Source organism: Chlorocebus sabaeus, chromosome 20 (assembly GCF_047675955.1).
Source record: "Chlorocebus sabaeus isolate Y175 chromosome 20, mChlSab1.0.hap1, whole genome shotgun sequence".
Classification (NCBI taxonomy): Eukaryota; Metazoa; Chordata; class Mammalia; order Primates; family Cercopithecidae; genus Chlorocebus; species Chlorocebus sabaeus.
Window position 1 is genome coordinate 11722621 of NC_132923.1, and position 15617 is coordinate 11738237.

The 15617-nt window shown below is 57.3% G+C and overlaps 1 protein-coding gene across 14 annotated transcripts; it reads left to right on the top strand.

Moving 5' to 3' along the window:
- The first annotated feature begins 1035 nt into the window (after positions 1-1035).
- CELF3 (CUGBP Elav-like family member 3) lies at positions 1036-15364 on the top strand. Of its 14 annotated transcripts, none has more exons than XM_007977173.3 (14): positions 1036-1084; positions 1855-1960; positions 3176-3258; positions 8427-8475; positions 8870-8998; positions 9140-9219; positions 10270-10413; positions 10557-10698; positions 10919-11068; positions 11477-11542; positions 11850-11987; positions 12239-12382; positions 13034-13171; positions 14758-15364. In XM_007977173.3, exons 4-13 carry the CDS (start codon positions 8427-8429, stop codon positions 13159-13161), a joined length of 1170 nt encoding a protein of 389 aa, XP_007975364.3. In that variant the 5' UTR covers positions 1036-1084; positions 1855-1960; positions 3176-3258; the 3' UTR covers positions 13162-13171; positions 14758-15364. The 14 variants fall into 14 exon arrangements, 12 of the variants coding, with proteins under 12 accessions (XP_007975364.3, XP_007975366.3, XP_007975370.1 ...); XM_007977175.3 differs by having other exon boundaries at positions 8873-8998; XR_012089952.1 differs by lacking the exon at positions 1036-1084 and adding an exon at positions 14009-14070 and having other exon boundaries at positions 1162-1960.
- The last annotated feature ends 253 nt before the right edge of the window (positions 15365-15617 follow it).

Sequence of the window (15617 nt, forward strand, 5' to 3'; positions counted from 1 at the left end):
GTATCCACGTTCAGGGGAGCAATGGTCCCTGAATGTGCCTCCCCTGCTCCTCTGTGCTACCTGGCTCAATTTGAGTCCCACTCAAAGAACCCAACTGAAGAAAGAAGCAAAGGAAAGAGTAATTGGGTTTCTACATCCTAAGGGGAAGCTTGACAGCTGTGGTTCTTCCCACTGAAGGAATCAGGAATCCACTGTTGTCAGAGGTTCTTTGCATGAAGTGTTTGTTAAGCTCCTGCTACGCATGAGCAAGACAGGGTGCTAGACACTATGAACAGTAAGATGCTGAATTAAACGATGTCCTGGTCTTCAAGGAGCTTACAAGTGAGAGCGCCCGCCGCGCCTCCTCCGCGGCCTCCCTGCCCACGCACTTATACTCACAAACCCCCCAGAGGGAGAGAAGGGGGCGTCGGCAAATGCCAGAAAGCTATCGTTTTTCTTGGTTCCTTTTCTGGAAAATATACAGTTCTCTTTCTGCATTCATCTCATCCTGCTCTCGCCTTCCCCACGTTCCTTTCCATTTTTCCTCTCTGCATTTTTTCTTTTTCCCCTAGACTCTGCGACCTGCTTCCCTCTCCATCTACACCTCCTTCCCCTTCAGCCTGTCCAACCGTCCTGTCTCATCTTCTTTCCCCTGATTTCTTTCCTTGACTCTCTACTCTCGGGGCTCCCCAGATGCCGGGCTCCCCTCTTCCCCCCCAACCCCCCATCTCCTGAGTCTTCCAGCACCGGGGACAGCTCCAGCCCCCGGAACAATGGACCCCATTTTAGGGTTCCTCTGTAAATTCTCCATCTTAGTGCTTTGCCCAACTACTGACTGGGGAGTAAGATGGGGGAAGGGTTATTATCAACAGGACCAGCTGCTCTTCTGGGGGCGGGAAAGGAGTCAGGGAGGATGGAGATAGAAAGAGGGCGTGGCTCTTGCTTGGATTGTGCGTCCCTCTCCAGGGTAGAGAATTTGTATTCGACCCCTGAGACTGACATCACTGATGTCAGGGGAAAGGAGGTGGGAGTGGGGAGGGGGGTGTGGAGGGGGGAGGTTTTTGTTGAGGAGAGCGCGGCCGGAGAGCAGAGCTCCGGGACCCAGGTGACCGGGAAAGCAGGCAGCCCCAGCGGCGGGAGCAGCCGGCAGCAGCCCAGGCCCGGGGACAGGGGTGGGGGTGGGAGGGGGGCTGAGGGGAGGACCTGAAGGGGGGCGGCAGGGCAAAAGGGACCCCTGAAGCCCTGCCGCCATCAGAGATCAAGCATCTGGCATCAGGGATCTTCGGACCCAGCAGAACGATCCGTCACAGGGGAGGTGTCCTCCCAGGGAAGCCAACGAGACATTCACCTGCCCCACATCAGGAATGGGCCCCCCTCACTGACGCTGCTGGCAACCATAGCAGGCCCCTTAACCCCTCAGTCTCCTCCCTATCACCCACCTCAGGCCCTTTCCCCGCCTCCAGCTCTTATCTCAACTCCCAGTTCCCAGCCCTCTAAGCCCCAGCGCCCCGGCTACCACCTCTCCCTCCAGGTCTTGGCCACACTCACCCCCATCCTGGGACATTTGCCAGATCTCTGGGAGGGAGATCGTTTGTTTGGGCGATGCCCCCTGGTGGCATGACAGCGTCTGCCTAGACCCCTGACCCCTAGCCCTCAACTCCCTGGGCCTCCTTTGTGTGAAGAGCCACCCCTCTGCTCAGCAGCGTGGTTGGGGGCCAAAGGGAAAGCCAGCCCCGGCTGGGCCCCCGGGCCCCACCACTTATCTCCTTGCTGGGCAGCTCCCCTTGGCCTTTGGGTCTCTCCCTGCTCCCTCGGCCCTCCTCCTGGGCCGCCTCGATGAAGGAGCCGGATGCCATCAAGCTGTTTGTGGGGCAGATCCCGAGGCATCTGGAGGAGAAGGACCTGAAGCCCATCTTCGAACAGTTTGGTCGGATCTTCGAGCTGACTGTCATCAAGGACAAGTACACCGGGCTGCACAAGGGTGAGGGGTCGGGCAGGCTGAAGAGGCTTCGGGGTGGGCTGGGAGGCTGGGGGTAGTTAAGCCAGGCTGGAGGGGTGGAGTGGCTGGGAAGGGCTGATGTGGAAGGAGAGGAGTTCAGGGCTGGGGAAAGTGGATGGAGGAGCATAAAAAGAACTCAGCTAGTGATCAGGAAACCCAGGTGAAGAACTAAGGAGGGCCTCTTTTGGGCAGAGAGTTGTCAAGAGGGTGCAAAGATGTGGATCCCAGACATATGGGGGTGTTGATGTCACATGGGATGAACTCAAGAAAGAATGGAGGGACAAGAGAGCTGGTTTGGGAGATAAGCAGCTGGGTAGGGGTGTGTGTGTGTGTGTGTGTGTGTGTGTGTGTGTGTGTGTAGCAAGACTGAGAAACTGAGCAGCCTCAGATAATATTGGAATGGGGGTCAGGACACAGGGTCAGGTGCTTAATGTGGAAAGCGTAGAGCTGGACTGGGCAAGGCAGCTCCAGGACTAAAGAGAGGGACTAGGAAGCAGGGCATGAAGGCTGGAGATTGGTAAAGATCTGGAAAGTGTGGGAGGCTTAGAAAGTTAAGAGAGTGAGGGAGAAGGGAGGGTGCTCCTCAGGCCTATCCAAGGGCTGTGCGACTAGGCAGGGCGGTCAGGGTCAGCACTTGGAGAGCTCCATGCACTGGAGATCCCAGGGGCCACACTAGCTCCCCCTCCACCTGGCACAGGGAAGAGGCACTTCCGGCTAACTGCTCTTCCCTTCCCTTCTCTATTTCACTCTCCACCCTCCACCTGCCTATGGTGGAGCTGGGGAGAGATGAGGAAATAGGGAAAATGGGAGAAGAGAGGGATGATGGTGACCAAGATGGAGGGAGGTGGAGGTGAGGGAGCGGGGAAAGGAGAACAGCTCAGCAGGAGAGAAAGCCACACTACTCCAACTTGTCTGGCGGTCACATGGTCCTTCTCCTCTCCTTACACAAAGCCCATCTCCCGACAGCCCAAGTGTCCTCCCTCTTCCATCACCACCAGTATTTAGGCCTCCAGGTGTCTGCCCCACTTCTGGGGCAGAGTGTCTACCCCTTGGAGACACCTCCCCACCCCAGCAGGCAGAAGATGACAAGAAGGGAAAGCTTCCCAGTCGTCAGTCTTTGGAAGGGAGCCTTTCAGAGAGGGGAGATGGAGGACTCACCGCCCCCCACCGTGTTTCTCTGCCCCTGCCCCTCCTCAGGATGTGCCTTCCTGACATACTGTGCCCGGGATTCAGCCCTGAAGGCCCAGAGCGCCCTACACGAACAGAAGACACTTCCAGGGGTGAGTCCTGCCCTTTGCAGGGCCAGGGGGTTGAGAAGGGCCATAGAAATGGCAGGAGGCTCACCACCCTCCTGACACTGAGCATATTTTCCACCTGCTCTCATCACCAGGAAGTCCCTCTCTCTCTCTCTAGCATCCATCTTTCTTGCTACAGATGCATGCATTTCTTGTTACCCAGAGAGAAGGAAAGCAGCGATTAGTGGAGTAAACATGACTTTTACCAGGAGCAGATGCAGCCCCTTCCCCACTTCCCAAGCTGCCCATGGGGCAACACTAGAGGGAGGACCCGCTGGTTGGAAGGTGTGGGGAAAAGTCTCTGGACACCAAGTGTGGATCAGGGTGAGCAGGAGCCACCCAGGCACTCTTTTGTCACTCTGGAAAGGCAGACTGGCTGGCTGTGAGATGAGGGAGGAGTGCCTGTGACCTGAGAACAGGCAGCTGGTGCCGGCTGGATTGGCATCTCGGTGCTGGTTCTTGAGCTCCCTTCTCCTTTCTGTCTACCAGGAAGAGTCCCAGGAACAAAGCCACAGAGCATTAGTTACCCTAATGGGCAGGCCCAGGCAGGTCTGGGCTGGAGGTAGGCCTGAGAGTAGCAGGCAAGGGCAGGGACAGACATTGTAGATGATCAGGCCTGATGCCACCAAGTATGCCCAGGGAGGCAGGGGTGGCCACGGAGGTGGCCCCTCTCCTGCAAGGTCCTATCTCTTTGTGTCTTCTTCTTCCCAGCTAGCCTTGCTTATTGTTCCAAGCCTGGGCTGGCAACTGAGGGCAGGAAGAAAGAACCTTGGACTGTCCCCCTTCCCCAGTCATGGAAGCTGGGGGGAAAGGATGCCCCCACTCCCTTTGCTATCTGTCTGCTCTGCCTTCTTCCAGACTGTGAATCCCAGCAAGTGCCTTCCTGAGACCTAACTCCATCCCCACCTTCAGCAAACATTTGCTCAGCAGGGTCTGGGTGCCGGAGACACATCTGTCCTGGCCTCTACTGCTTCTCCAACATGGGAAGTGGAGACTGCTGCTGCTCACCCATCTCTTCCTAAGAGGGAAATAGAAAAAACAGATGGGGAAAGGGCAAGTAGAGACCTGGGAAAATTAGAACTGCTGCAACCACCCCCAACTTAAAACCCTGCATAGGTCCATGACCCAGCCCTTCCGTGGCCTCAACCTTTGAGCACTGCTAGGAAAGCAAAGCCAACTGCGGCAAATCCACCAAAAACCCCACCCCCACCAACGATCTTATCCCAGTTGGTGGCAAGAATAGCCATTGCCCGTTGCAGCCAGAGTTAAGGGTCATGCATGTGTGTGAGCTACAGGACCCAAGGCGAGTGTGTGTTTGTGCATACAGGCATGTGAGCTCCTGACAGGCCAGATGTGCGGGGTTTGGGCACACGTATCCTTGGCAAACCTGGTCCCCATCCAGTCCCAACTTGCCTTCCCCACTTTTCTCTGTGGAGGCCCCTCACAAATCAACAGTTTGCATCTCCATCACCATTTGTCTTTTTCTGTTGTCTCCCTATCTCGGAGCCCCTGCAGAAATGAGAGGGGGTCAGAGCAAAAGGTAGATAAAGAGGATTGGAGTGAAAACATGGATGAGAGACAGCCTGGGGATGGGCATGAGCCCCAAGGGTGATGTGTACCAGTTGTGGGTGTCTACCCTGGGTCTGTGCCCCTCCAGCTGCCTGGCAGCTCAGGCAGAGCTCCATCCTGGGTGTGGAGAGGCGCCACCTGCCCTTCTTGAGGAAGTCCAGGCCAGGATGGGGGTGAGGAAGAAGGGCGCCTGGTTAATGATTGTCTAGTCCTGCTCCAGAGCTCCCAGGTGACGCTGAAGTCTCCACTTTAGTCCTTGCCCCAGGGGACAGAATCCAGAGGGATCTGACAGAGCTTCCAGTAGGAAATGAGGGTTCCATCCTCCAAGGCAGACCCTCATCCAAAGGGTGTGAAGGAGCAGATCCAGGGCAGCTGTGGGGAGCAGACGTCTGTGACCCTTTGTCTTCCTCAAGTCTTCTCCTTTCACCTGCATTCTCCCCTCAGTGTGTGTTTGCACGTGTGTATGCATGCACACGCGTGTGTGTGCATTGTGTCAGCTCCTGCATAACTGTGTTCTTCCTACTGTTTAATCTCCATGCCTTCCTACTGCAGGTTTTTTTTTTTAAATGGGAGACATTTAGCCCCCTCTCCTTGCTCCCCATCTCTGTCACCCCCAAAATCTAGAAGGTGCTACCATACTAGGGTGATATTTTGGGCTGCAGAGAGAAAGAGAAAGAATGGGGGCTGGGCCTATAGCTACTGAGCCCCATTTCCTCTTCTCTGCCCTAAGGGTTCCCAGGAGTGGCTCTGCCACAGGTCCCTGCATTTGTCCTGTGAGCAGGGTGTGGCCTCCTGGAGGCAGTGGAGTGGGGGTTGCCCTCTGTCCAGCTTTTCCCCCTTCACCCTGAACCAAAATCCCACTTGGGGGACACGGGCCTTCCCTGTCGGCCTGCAGTCAGGAAGGTGGATTCTAGCCCCACAGAGAGAACCCGTGAGTGGTCTGGGACTCCCGGAGCAAGTGTGGAGCCAGGAGTGGCAGGACCCCAGGCTGTACCCTCAAAAGAATTAGATTTTGTGAGAACTGTAAGGTCTTGTTGGAAGTGGAATTTTTGCTATTGGCAAGGATGAGGGCCTTAAAAGTGACCGTGGTGGAGGGGCTCCGCGATACTGGGTTGGGGTATAAATAGCCCCTTCTTCTTTGGGAGGCCCGAGGGAGGGCCTGTCACCTGGTGGGTAGTAACTAGGGAGGAGAGGCACCGTGCCTGGTTGCCAGGTAAACAGGGCACAGCTGGACTCAGGGGAGGGGGCAGGTGTGCCTGAGCTGAGCTAACAAAGCCTGAGCTCCCCACAGGAAGTGCCAGGCCACGAAGAAGGAGGCTGGGAAGGGGACACTGGGGCGCCAAGGGCCCTGTCTGTGACCGTGTAGGGGGAGCCTACCGTAAGCACGGTCCTTGCTGTGGTTTGTACACTTGTGTATCTCTTTGTGCGAATCCACATCAGCCGTGGGTATTTCTCGAGATGCTATTTTTGTGCCTGGGAGCCTATGCCAGGAGGGAACTGCATCCTTTCTCTCTGGGTCCCAGGTTCCCATCTCCATCTAGAACAGCAAATCCCCAGGCATGCTGGGAAGGGGTTAGTGCCAAGCGTAAGAATCCCCCAACCCTGGTTCTGATTCTACTTCTTGTGAGGTGGGCATAGGGGTGGGTGCCTGGCTGCAGAGGTGCCTGTGAGGGAATTTCCTGAGTGCTTTGGCTAGAGCACAGGCGAGAAGGAGGTGAAAGCCCGTGCACCCCGAGCATCTGCCCCACTGCGCTTTGCCTGAGCATGCGCACTCGCGCGCACACACGCCTAAGGAGATTGAGCTTCGGATGGGATAATCCCAGATTGGCGGGCGATAAAGCGGGGGGCAGATTGGCTGGAGGATTTGTGTGACTGTTACCCTCCCTCCCCACCAGCTGCTCTCAGATCCAGAGATTTGGGGGGTGGGCGTGGGGCTCTGGGATAGGAGTATCAGTTGAAGTGGGGCTTACATTTGGTCCCAGGCTGGGAATACCTAACTGGTGGAGTCGGCCAGACTGACTGGCATGATGGACACCTGGGTGAGAATCCAGGGTGAGAAGGGGCAGGGGCAACTGTGACTTCTGTACTTCTTGGCGCTAAGTGATGCCGCATACAGGATCTCCACATGCTGGAGCCCTGAAGCTGACCGGAACCTGACTAGACATCGCCTGGCCCACTCCCTTGTTTTACAGATAAGGAAGTTGAGGCCCAGAGGGGACAAGTGGCTTGTCCAAGGTCGCCCAGCTAGTAAGTGGCAGGGCAGGGCTGGTCCTTAAATCCAGGTCTCCTGACTCCCAGTCCAGTGCCTTTCCTGAGGGTACCTCTAGCCTCACCCTCAGAATGTAAATGGATGGTTTAATTTTTTTTGGTCACTGGAACTACTGCCCCACCATCAGATGAGTGGGGCAACCAGGTGTGGTTCCAGCTGTCAGAGTCCTCAAGAGCAAAATATTTTCAGACACGAAATACTAAGTCCTTCTCCTCTTTCTCCAGTTCCTATAATACTCCCCACCCTGGTTAAGAAAATCAACCTGCAGGAGTAATTTCCAAGTCCTCTCACCAGACAAGAACATGGAGAGTGGAACTAGGAATTTCTCCATTTCCACTGAAGACTGAACAAAGGGAGATACTGCAGGGGTCTGGGAGAGGTTAGAGCTCTGGAGGACTTCCGTGCACAGGGTAAATTGCGAAGGAGCACGGGACAGCAACTCCTCCTTTAGAGCCCTCCAGGCACCAAGGATTTGCTCTGGAGGAGGGAGGCAGGAGAAGGGATGGGATGGCCCCTGCAGGGCCTTCTCTGCAAGCCTCCCTCCGGAATCAGGAAGGTTTTCTGGGCCCCTCCCCCACCTCCCAGCCCCCACCAAATCCTCCACCCCCAGCATACCCTGTTACCACCCCCCACCCCACTCCTTCTCTGGGTGTGTGGAGCAGCAGAAGTGATGACGTCACCACGGTCGCCAGGGCGACGGGGACGGATAAATCAGGCTGAGTGGGCGGTTGCCATGGTGCGCATTCTCCCGTTGCCACGGAGACTGGGCATCTGCTCCCTTTGTGCTGCCCGAGTGCCTTCCCCCTGGGGTCAAGGGGTATAGGGGGGCAGAAAGAGAGGCAGACACAACTCTAGGGGTCAGAAGGAAGTCTGGGCCTCTGTGAGGTCTCCCTCGGTCTAGAGTCCTCCTTGGGGCTTCTTCACAGAGTGGCCTCTGTTGCGCCCACTTTGTAGAATTGAGGCAATTCTTATTAAATAACCCCTTGGTTGGGCTCTCTCTCAGGCCCCGGGTCCTATGCGCAGGCCCCCTTCTCCCACTCAGGACAGCAGCACCCATCCCTGGCCAAGTCATTGGGAGCCCAACCTGAGCCTGGAGCTGTGCCCATGAGCATCTCCCTCTACATCCTCTCTCTCCGTGCCTCTGATCCCCTCAGGACTTCATTCTGAACAATATTAGGCCCTGTCCCTTCCTTCCTATCAGAAACTTAGAGGGCCTGGGGCTTGCCCCTCTAGTCTCTCTGCAGGGCCCGGCCTGGGAGGGCTCTTGGGTGTTCAGAGGAGGTCCCCAGCAGCTGCCTTCTCTTCTCTCCTTCAGATGAACAGGCCGATCCAGGTCAAGCCAGCCGACAGCGAGAGCCGAGGAGGTAGGTTCTGTGCCTTTGGACTCTGTCCCTGTCCTCCCACCCTCAGGCCCAGGGCCTGGAGTTGTCGAGGGGTAGCCTTTCTTGAGGGAGAAAGCCTGACGATTCTGAAGAGTTCCCAGCTGTGGTGAGACCGGAGTCAGTGTGGCCAGAGGGGGCGAGATCTGGGGGGGTACAGATGGCAAAACCGAGGCCCAGGGCGGAGTGCGAGTCCCTCAGAGCTGGGATGAGCAACCTCTGCAATGTACCCCATTCCCTAACCATCAGCCCCCACAGCCACTGGCCCCTAGGGTAGCGGAAGTAGTGTTAGGAGCTCTAGGGAAGGGTGGAAGGAGAAGGGCTGGGAAGGCAGCAAGGAGGCCCTGAACATGCCCTCCTCCTGTGCCCTATCACCCAGAAGACCGGAAGCTGTTTGTGGGGATGCTAGGGAAGCAGCAGACAGATGAGGATGTCCGGAAGATGTTTGAGCCCTTCGGGACCATCGACGAGTGCACTGTGCTCCGGGGGCCAGATGGCACTAGCAAAGGTAGCCCACCTACTGCCCCTTCCCCACCGGGCCCTTCCCCTTCCCGTTCCACCCCCATGGCTCCCTAGGCATCGGGTTCCACTGCAGAGTCCCATGGGGATGGGTGCTCACCCCTCTCCTCCTCCATCTCAACCTCTCCAGGTTGCGCCTTCGTGAAGTTCCAGACCCACGCCGAGGCCCAGGCAGCCATCAACACCCTTCACAGCAGCCGGACCCTGCCAGTGAGCCCCACTCCCCTGCCCCTGGGCCTCTCCTTCCCACCCTGCCCACCTGCCAGGCCCTGGCCCAGATAAGCAGTCCACTCAGGATGGGCTATTTGAATTTATTGGAAAAGAATGTTCTGGCAGAAGAACCAAACCGCTTAGGGACACCCTCACATTTCAAATGGCATTTCCCCACCTCCCCACTCCTCCCCTATTCCCCATCCATCTTCAGCCAAATTTCCCTCAAGTCCCTCTCCTTCCCCCTCCATTCCCCAGCCCTCCCTTCACCCCCATCTCTTCTCCAGCCTTCCCATATCCCCCTACCCTCATTTGCTGGGGCACCAGGACACTTTCTTAGAGGCCCCACGTACACCCCTTTTCCCTGCCCCTGCACAGCAGCGTTAGGTCAGTGACCACCCTAGAACCCACCTCTAAATTGGAACTGGCTGACTCAGAAGGCTGTGCACTTCCCATAACTCACAGCTCTCCAGCATAACTCACGGGGACTTGGCGGAGGGGACACAGCATTGGGTAGAGAACTGTGTCCAATGACCCTATGCCCCTTCCAGCTTTGAGATTCTGGGATTCTACCATCATCCTTGCAGATGCTCTAATTTGGCTTTTATTCAGCTCAGACTAGTGTTAAGATTTGAGGCACACCATGAGGACTGGGGTGTGGGGGCAGAAGTCGTGGTAAGGCACGCAGGGCAGCTACAAGGGAAGACTAGCCTGAGATTAAACATTTGCTGTGGCGACCCGAGGTGGGGATGATTTCCAGTTCAGAGTCCTCACAGAGAAGCCAATGATGCCCTTTCCATTCTAGTAGGTCTTTCACTTTCCAAGCATATGCCTTCACATTCCTCAATTTTTCTTCTAGCTTCTAGCACATCCTAGCACAGGGAGAGGGTGGGATTAAAATCTCCCCATCTGTCATATGCAAAATGGTGGCCGCCCTCTCAGAGAGGCCAGGCCATGCCATGGGGGTGGAATGGAGACCAGGTCCTGAGGGCTCTGGGGAGGAGAGACCCTGACCCTGCACCTCTGACCTGTGTGCGGGCCCGTGCCCAGGGTGCCTCGTCCAGCCTGGTGGTGAAGTTTGCTGACACTGAGAAGGAGCGGGGTCTCCGCCGCATGCAGCAGGTGGCCACCCAGCTGGGCATGTTCAGCCCCATCGCCCTCCAGTTCGGAGCCTACAGCGCCTACACCCAGGCCGTGAGCACTGCCCCCAATGCCGGGCCAGCCCTCCTGACCCCCAGTATCTTGCCCCCACCCTTCTGATGCCAAGACCCAGGGCTGGGAGGGAGCCAGGCTGGGGCACAGGAGGCCTGCCCCACTCTCCTCTCCCCTCCCCCCAGCTGATGCAGCAGCAGGCGGCCCTGGTAGCGGCTCACAGTGCCTACCTCAGCCCCATGGCCACCATGGCTGCTGTGCAGATGCAGCACATGGCTGCCATCAATGCCAATGGCCTCATCGCCACCCCCATCACCCCATCCTCAGGTATGGCCTGGGCAAGGCTGGGCAAGGGAGCTAAGCGTGGTAGGGGTAGGGAGAGGCACAGGGTATTGCTCAGGGAAGCCTCGGGGTCTAGGAGGGACTCAGGGGTCAGAGTGGCCTACTTCCTCCCCTCCGCCCGCAGACTTCCTGACTGGTTCTCTGCCTGTGTGTGTGTGTGTGTGTCTGCTCCTCTGCTCTGTCCCTGTCGCTTTCTCCTCCCCAGGAACCAGCACCCCTCCTGCCATCGCTGCCACGCCTGTCTCTGCCATTCCGGCTGCCCTGGGCGTCAACGGCTACAGCCCGGTGCCCACTCAGCCCACTGGGCAGCCTGCCCCTGATGCTCTGTATCCCAACGGGGTTCACCCCTACCCAGGTGGGACTCTCTGCCTGCCCACCCCATCCCAGCAACCATCTAAACCACCACTCCCATTAGGGAGGCAGGACACACCTTCCCTTCCAGCTTTGGGGGTTACAGGTGCTTCCTCCTGCCCTGCCATCCTGGGCAGGGATGATCCTTCCTGTTGGGCTCGGCCAAGCTGAGGTGTAGAGCAGTGAAGCGACCTGTCCAGGGTTGCAAGACAGTCAGACCCAAGTCTTCCTAATGCTGGGCTCTTTCCCCTCTTCCCACTGCTTTGTGCATTTCCATCTTCTCACTTCACACCCCATGCCCAGAGAAGCTCTGCTCCCCACCTGCCTGGCCTTGGCCCAGAGGCCCAGAGAGGCACTGGGGGCTCCCACTGCATGCCACGTCCACGCTCATGGTCTGTGCTGCTCTCCCCAGCCCAGAGCCCCGCAGCTCCCGTGGACCCCCTGCAGCAGGCCTACGCGGGGATGCAGCACTACACAGGTGAGGCGCCCTAGCCCGGGCCCCTGTTCAGGTGGGAGGGGCAGCAGGAGGAAAAGAGGCCCAGTAACTGGGTCTGGGCTTCTTGGCTCCCTGCCAATCACCCTCTTCAGGCTTTACTGACAAGCCCAACTGTGGGGAGGGGTCTTTAAGGGCAGCACACCCAGGGGTCTGAGGCAGCTCCTTCCCTGACAACCTCTCAGCCCTGCAGCTGCCACTGGCCTGGGCTAGGGGAAAGGAGACAGGGTTGGCTGGGAGGGCTTAAGAAGCCAGGGAAGCCCCATCAGCCTCTCTGTCCTTCCCACCCCAGCAGCCTACCCAGCAGCCTACAGCCTGGTGGCGCCTGCATTCCCGCAGCCTCCAGCCCTGGTCGCTCAGCAGCCCCCACCACCCCCTCAACAGCAGCAGCAGCAGCAGCAGCAGCAGCAACAGCAGCAGCAAAGAGAAGGTACTGCCTGGGGCCTTGGGAGATCGGAATGCCCTCGTTATGGGCTTGGGGACTCCCTATTGCCCTGTGCTGAGCCCAGCTCTTGCCCACGTGTCATGATGAAAGCAAGTGGGGAGGGGGTGGCTTGGCCCACACTGTTGAGGACTGGGACTGGAGGGCCCTCCCAGGATCTGCTTTCCCTGGGACCTTTGCACCTGGAGTGTGTGCCTCCCGGTCACTGAGCTCTTTCTTCTGTCTCTGCCGCCACCCAGGCCCTGATGGCTGCAATATCTTCATCTACCACCTGCCCCAGGAGTTCACTGACTCAGAGATCCTCCAGATGTTTGTCCCCTTTGGCCATGTCATCTCAGCCAAAGTCTTTGTTGACCGGGCCACCAATCAGAGCAAATGTTTTGGTAAGAATATGATATGGCACATTTTTTGCCATATTCCAAATCAGGACAAGGTCTAATATATTTGAAGGCATTTATGGTCACAGTGGACCCAGTATTTGAAATGCTGATTATCCAAGAGTACAAAAGAACCATTTTGACACACCCAACATGCCACACCCAGCTGCTGCCCAGGCCCATCTCTTCTTCTTCAGCTTTTCTCTTAAAAACTGGCCAAATTCATGCCTCATGAGGTCTGAAACAGGCTCATGGTCTGGGGATGTTTGGTTTGCAAAAGGCAGGCTTAGGGAGTCGGTTTTAGCTGCCTTCACATCTTTGAAAGGCTGCCTCAGGGGAAAAAGGGAATGTTCTTCTCTGCTTCAGATGCCATTTAGGGCCTGGAAGTGGCCATTTTCAAAGGGCAGGCTCAGAGTTATCCAGGCAGAGGAAGGGGTCCCTGCACAGAATGCTGGGAACAACGTGGTAATTTTAGTGGCTGGACTGGATTCCTCCATTCAACCCATCAATCAACAAATTCCTACGGAATGCTGCTAGGTGTCAGGCAGCTTTCTAGGCATTTCGGACACCTGGGAGACACAGGGTAGTGCTGGAGGTCTCCTAAGCACAGGAGAGCGAGGTGGGGCTGGGCCGGGCCTTATGCCCCTCTCACCCCAGGCTTTGTGAGTTTCGACAATCCGGCCAGTGCCCAGGCTGCCATCCAGGCCATGAATGGCTTCCAGATTGGCATGAAGCGCCTCAAAGTCCAGCTAAAGCGGCCTAAGGATGCCAACCGGCCCTACTGAGGGCCCCCAGGTGGGTCCCGCTCCTGTGTTGTGGCCTCCCTCCTCAGCTCTACACACTGCAGCCAGGGCCCTCGATTGGACTGCCCCCCACCCCTGTCCTCCACCACCCTCAGGGATGCCCACCCCACCCTTGATCCTGAGCACTTGAAGCAGGGGACTGGGGCAGCTCCCTCAGCTGTTTTTCAATAATCTGAGTCACTCTCTCTCTCTCTCTCTCACACACACACACTCTGTGACCCCAGAAAGAGCCAAGTCTTTGTATATATCTGTGTCCACTCCCTGGACCTTCCACAATATCCGGTCTCGTTTGTCTGGTCAGTGTCCATGTCTGTGTGTGTCTCTTTCTGGTTTTCCTTCGGGTTGGAGTGGAATTAGGGGAATAGGACTGGAGGATTAAGGGGTTGGCTGAGGGTGCCAGAGGGCCCTAGAATCCTTGGCTCCTAGAATCTCTGTTGTCCTGAGAAGTGAGGACATCAGCCCTGGTTGCCCTGGACTTCAGGTGATTTTTCCCACGTAGCAGCAGACCCATGGGGCAGCAGAGTGCACAGGACAGACTGGGGGAGCCCATTTCCTGGCCTCTTGGGAGTTGCTCTGGTTTAGGTGGAAGAGGTTGAAATGCGCTGCCTGTGAAGTTTACTTATCAGGTCCCCTCCACCCCCATTGCTGGCCACCACCTCAACCTCATGGCCACAGAGCTGTAAGCCTTGGTTACTTTCACATTGTTTAATCTCCTTTGGACCAAACCCTTGAGAAAACACAACCCAAGAAAAATACCCACATTTTCTGTTTCTCCCCTTTCCCCCCAATCCTGGCTGCTTAACTCCCCCTACCCTGGGGGCCCCCCCAGCCCAGGGCCCGTGTCCATTGTCGGCCGAAGCCCCCATCCCCGGACCCCTGCTCCGGGCCCCTGTAAGTTGCATGGAACGAGCGTGTTGTCTTTGGAGCCGATTGTTTGTTATTTGGGGAGGGGCCGCGGAGGGAAGCACCCCCAAGCCCAAGGTCAGGGCCGGGGGCAGCTCGCGGGACGTGCTTGGTCTACAGTGGTTGGTGACTGTGGTCTGTGTTTGTGCATTTCTCTCTTGCTTTCTGTGTTCCTTTCCAAAAAGGAATGAGAGCACTACCCAGGGGCCGGGGGTGGTCTCACCCCATGAGTCTCCATCCCTGAGCTGTGACCTGGGCTCTGCCCTGGCCTTCTCTGTGGATGTTCCCTTTCTTTTTTCCAGGTGTCTGTCTCTTACATGCACTCCCTTCTCTGTCTCTCTCTCCATTTCTCTGCCTGCCTGTCTGTTGTCATCTCTTTGCCTCTCTCCCCCTCCAGTCTTTATTTTTCTCATGGGCTGTTTGACTATTTCCTTCCTAATATCCTCTGGTTTCCTGTATGGTTCGCCCCCTCCCTCCTGTCTCCTCTATCCCTGCTCTCATGGCTGGCGGGTGGGGGCAGATGGGTCCGTTTGGACTGAGGCCTGATGATCTGCCTTCCTCGGGCAGCCCCATCCTAGATGCTGTCACTCACCCCAGCCCCCTCCCCTCCCCCAGAGCCCATGACCCGCATCATGGGCTCTTCCCCATGCTTCACCCATGTTTCTTCCTTCACAGGTCTGGAGATACCAGAGGAAGGGGCGCCTCACACCCTCTTCCCACGACTGGCCCCGGCCCTCTCCGCACACCTGCCCTGGGCCTTGACTGGGTTCTGGGGCAAACGCTGCTTCGTGGTCCCTGGGGGGCACAAGACACCGGCCCCTCCCACCCCCTGCCTCTCTGAAGGGCCGTGGCTATGCTTCCCTGCCTCCAAGGGCCCATTTCCTCCTAGATGCCCTTTTGGCCTTTGTGAGGGAGCGAGGAACAGGCTCGAAGGTTCCGGGGTATCTGCCTTCTGCTGGGCTCCTGTGACGGGCCTTCTGTGCCCAGCGTTTGTACTTGCCTCCCCCACCAGTGGGCCTGTTGTATCTGTGCAGGCCCCAGGAGAGCTGCAGGGGCCTGCCATACACTCCCAGCCCACCCTCACCCCAGCCTCTTCCCCACATTAGGGGTTTCTTGGAAGCTGGCTCTCACTCCCCTCCACCCTCTAGCTAGAGGTAGGATATCCCTGACTCTTGGGCTCCCAGCCCTAAAACTCACTGCCTCCCCCAAGGGCCCCCTCTTAGGAGAGTGTGGGGGAGCCCTGAGGGCTGCCTCTCTGCCAGTCAGCCACAGAGACCCTCCTCCTTTCACGAGGAAAAGACCTTCCCCTGAATCCCTAAAAATGTTTACAGTCTCTGCTGGTTCCCTCCGTGTAAATACCACTACCACCCGTGCGTTATCCAGCCCGCCTGGCCTGGCCCGGACGCTGCCATCTCTCTTTCTGGGAGTTTAGACAATGTTGCCCTTGGATTTTTTTCTCTCTCTTAATTTCTCCCTTTGCTTTGGGGGGTAATTGGATATTGGGAGGAGGGGTGTGGGGAGGGGTAAAGGGGTTT

Bases quoted from the DNA above. Each gene is read 5' to 3' on its own strand.
- CELF3 (XM_007977178.3), top strand. From the start codon at position 1,816: ATGAAGGAGCCGGATGCCATCAAGCTGTTTGTGGGGCAGATCCCGAGG. The intron at 8,476-8,869 runs GTAGGTTCTGTG...CCTATCACCCAG, and splicing joins CGACAGCGAGAGCCGAGGAG to AAGACCGGAAGCTGTTTGTG. The intron at 11,988-12,238 runs GTACTGCCTGGG...GCCGCCACCCAG, and splicing joins ACAGCAGCAGCAAAGAGAAG to GCCCTGATGGCTGCAATATC.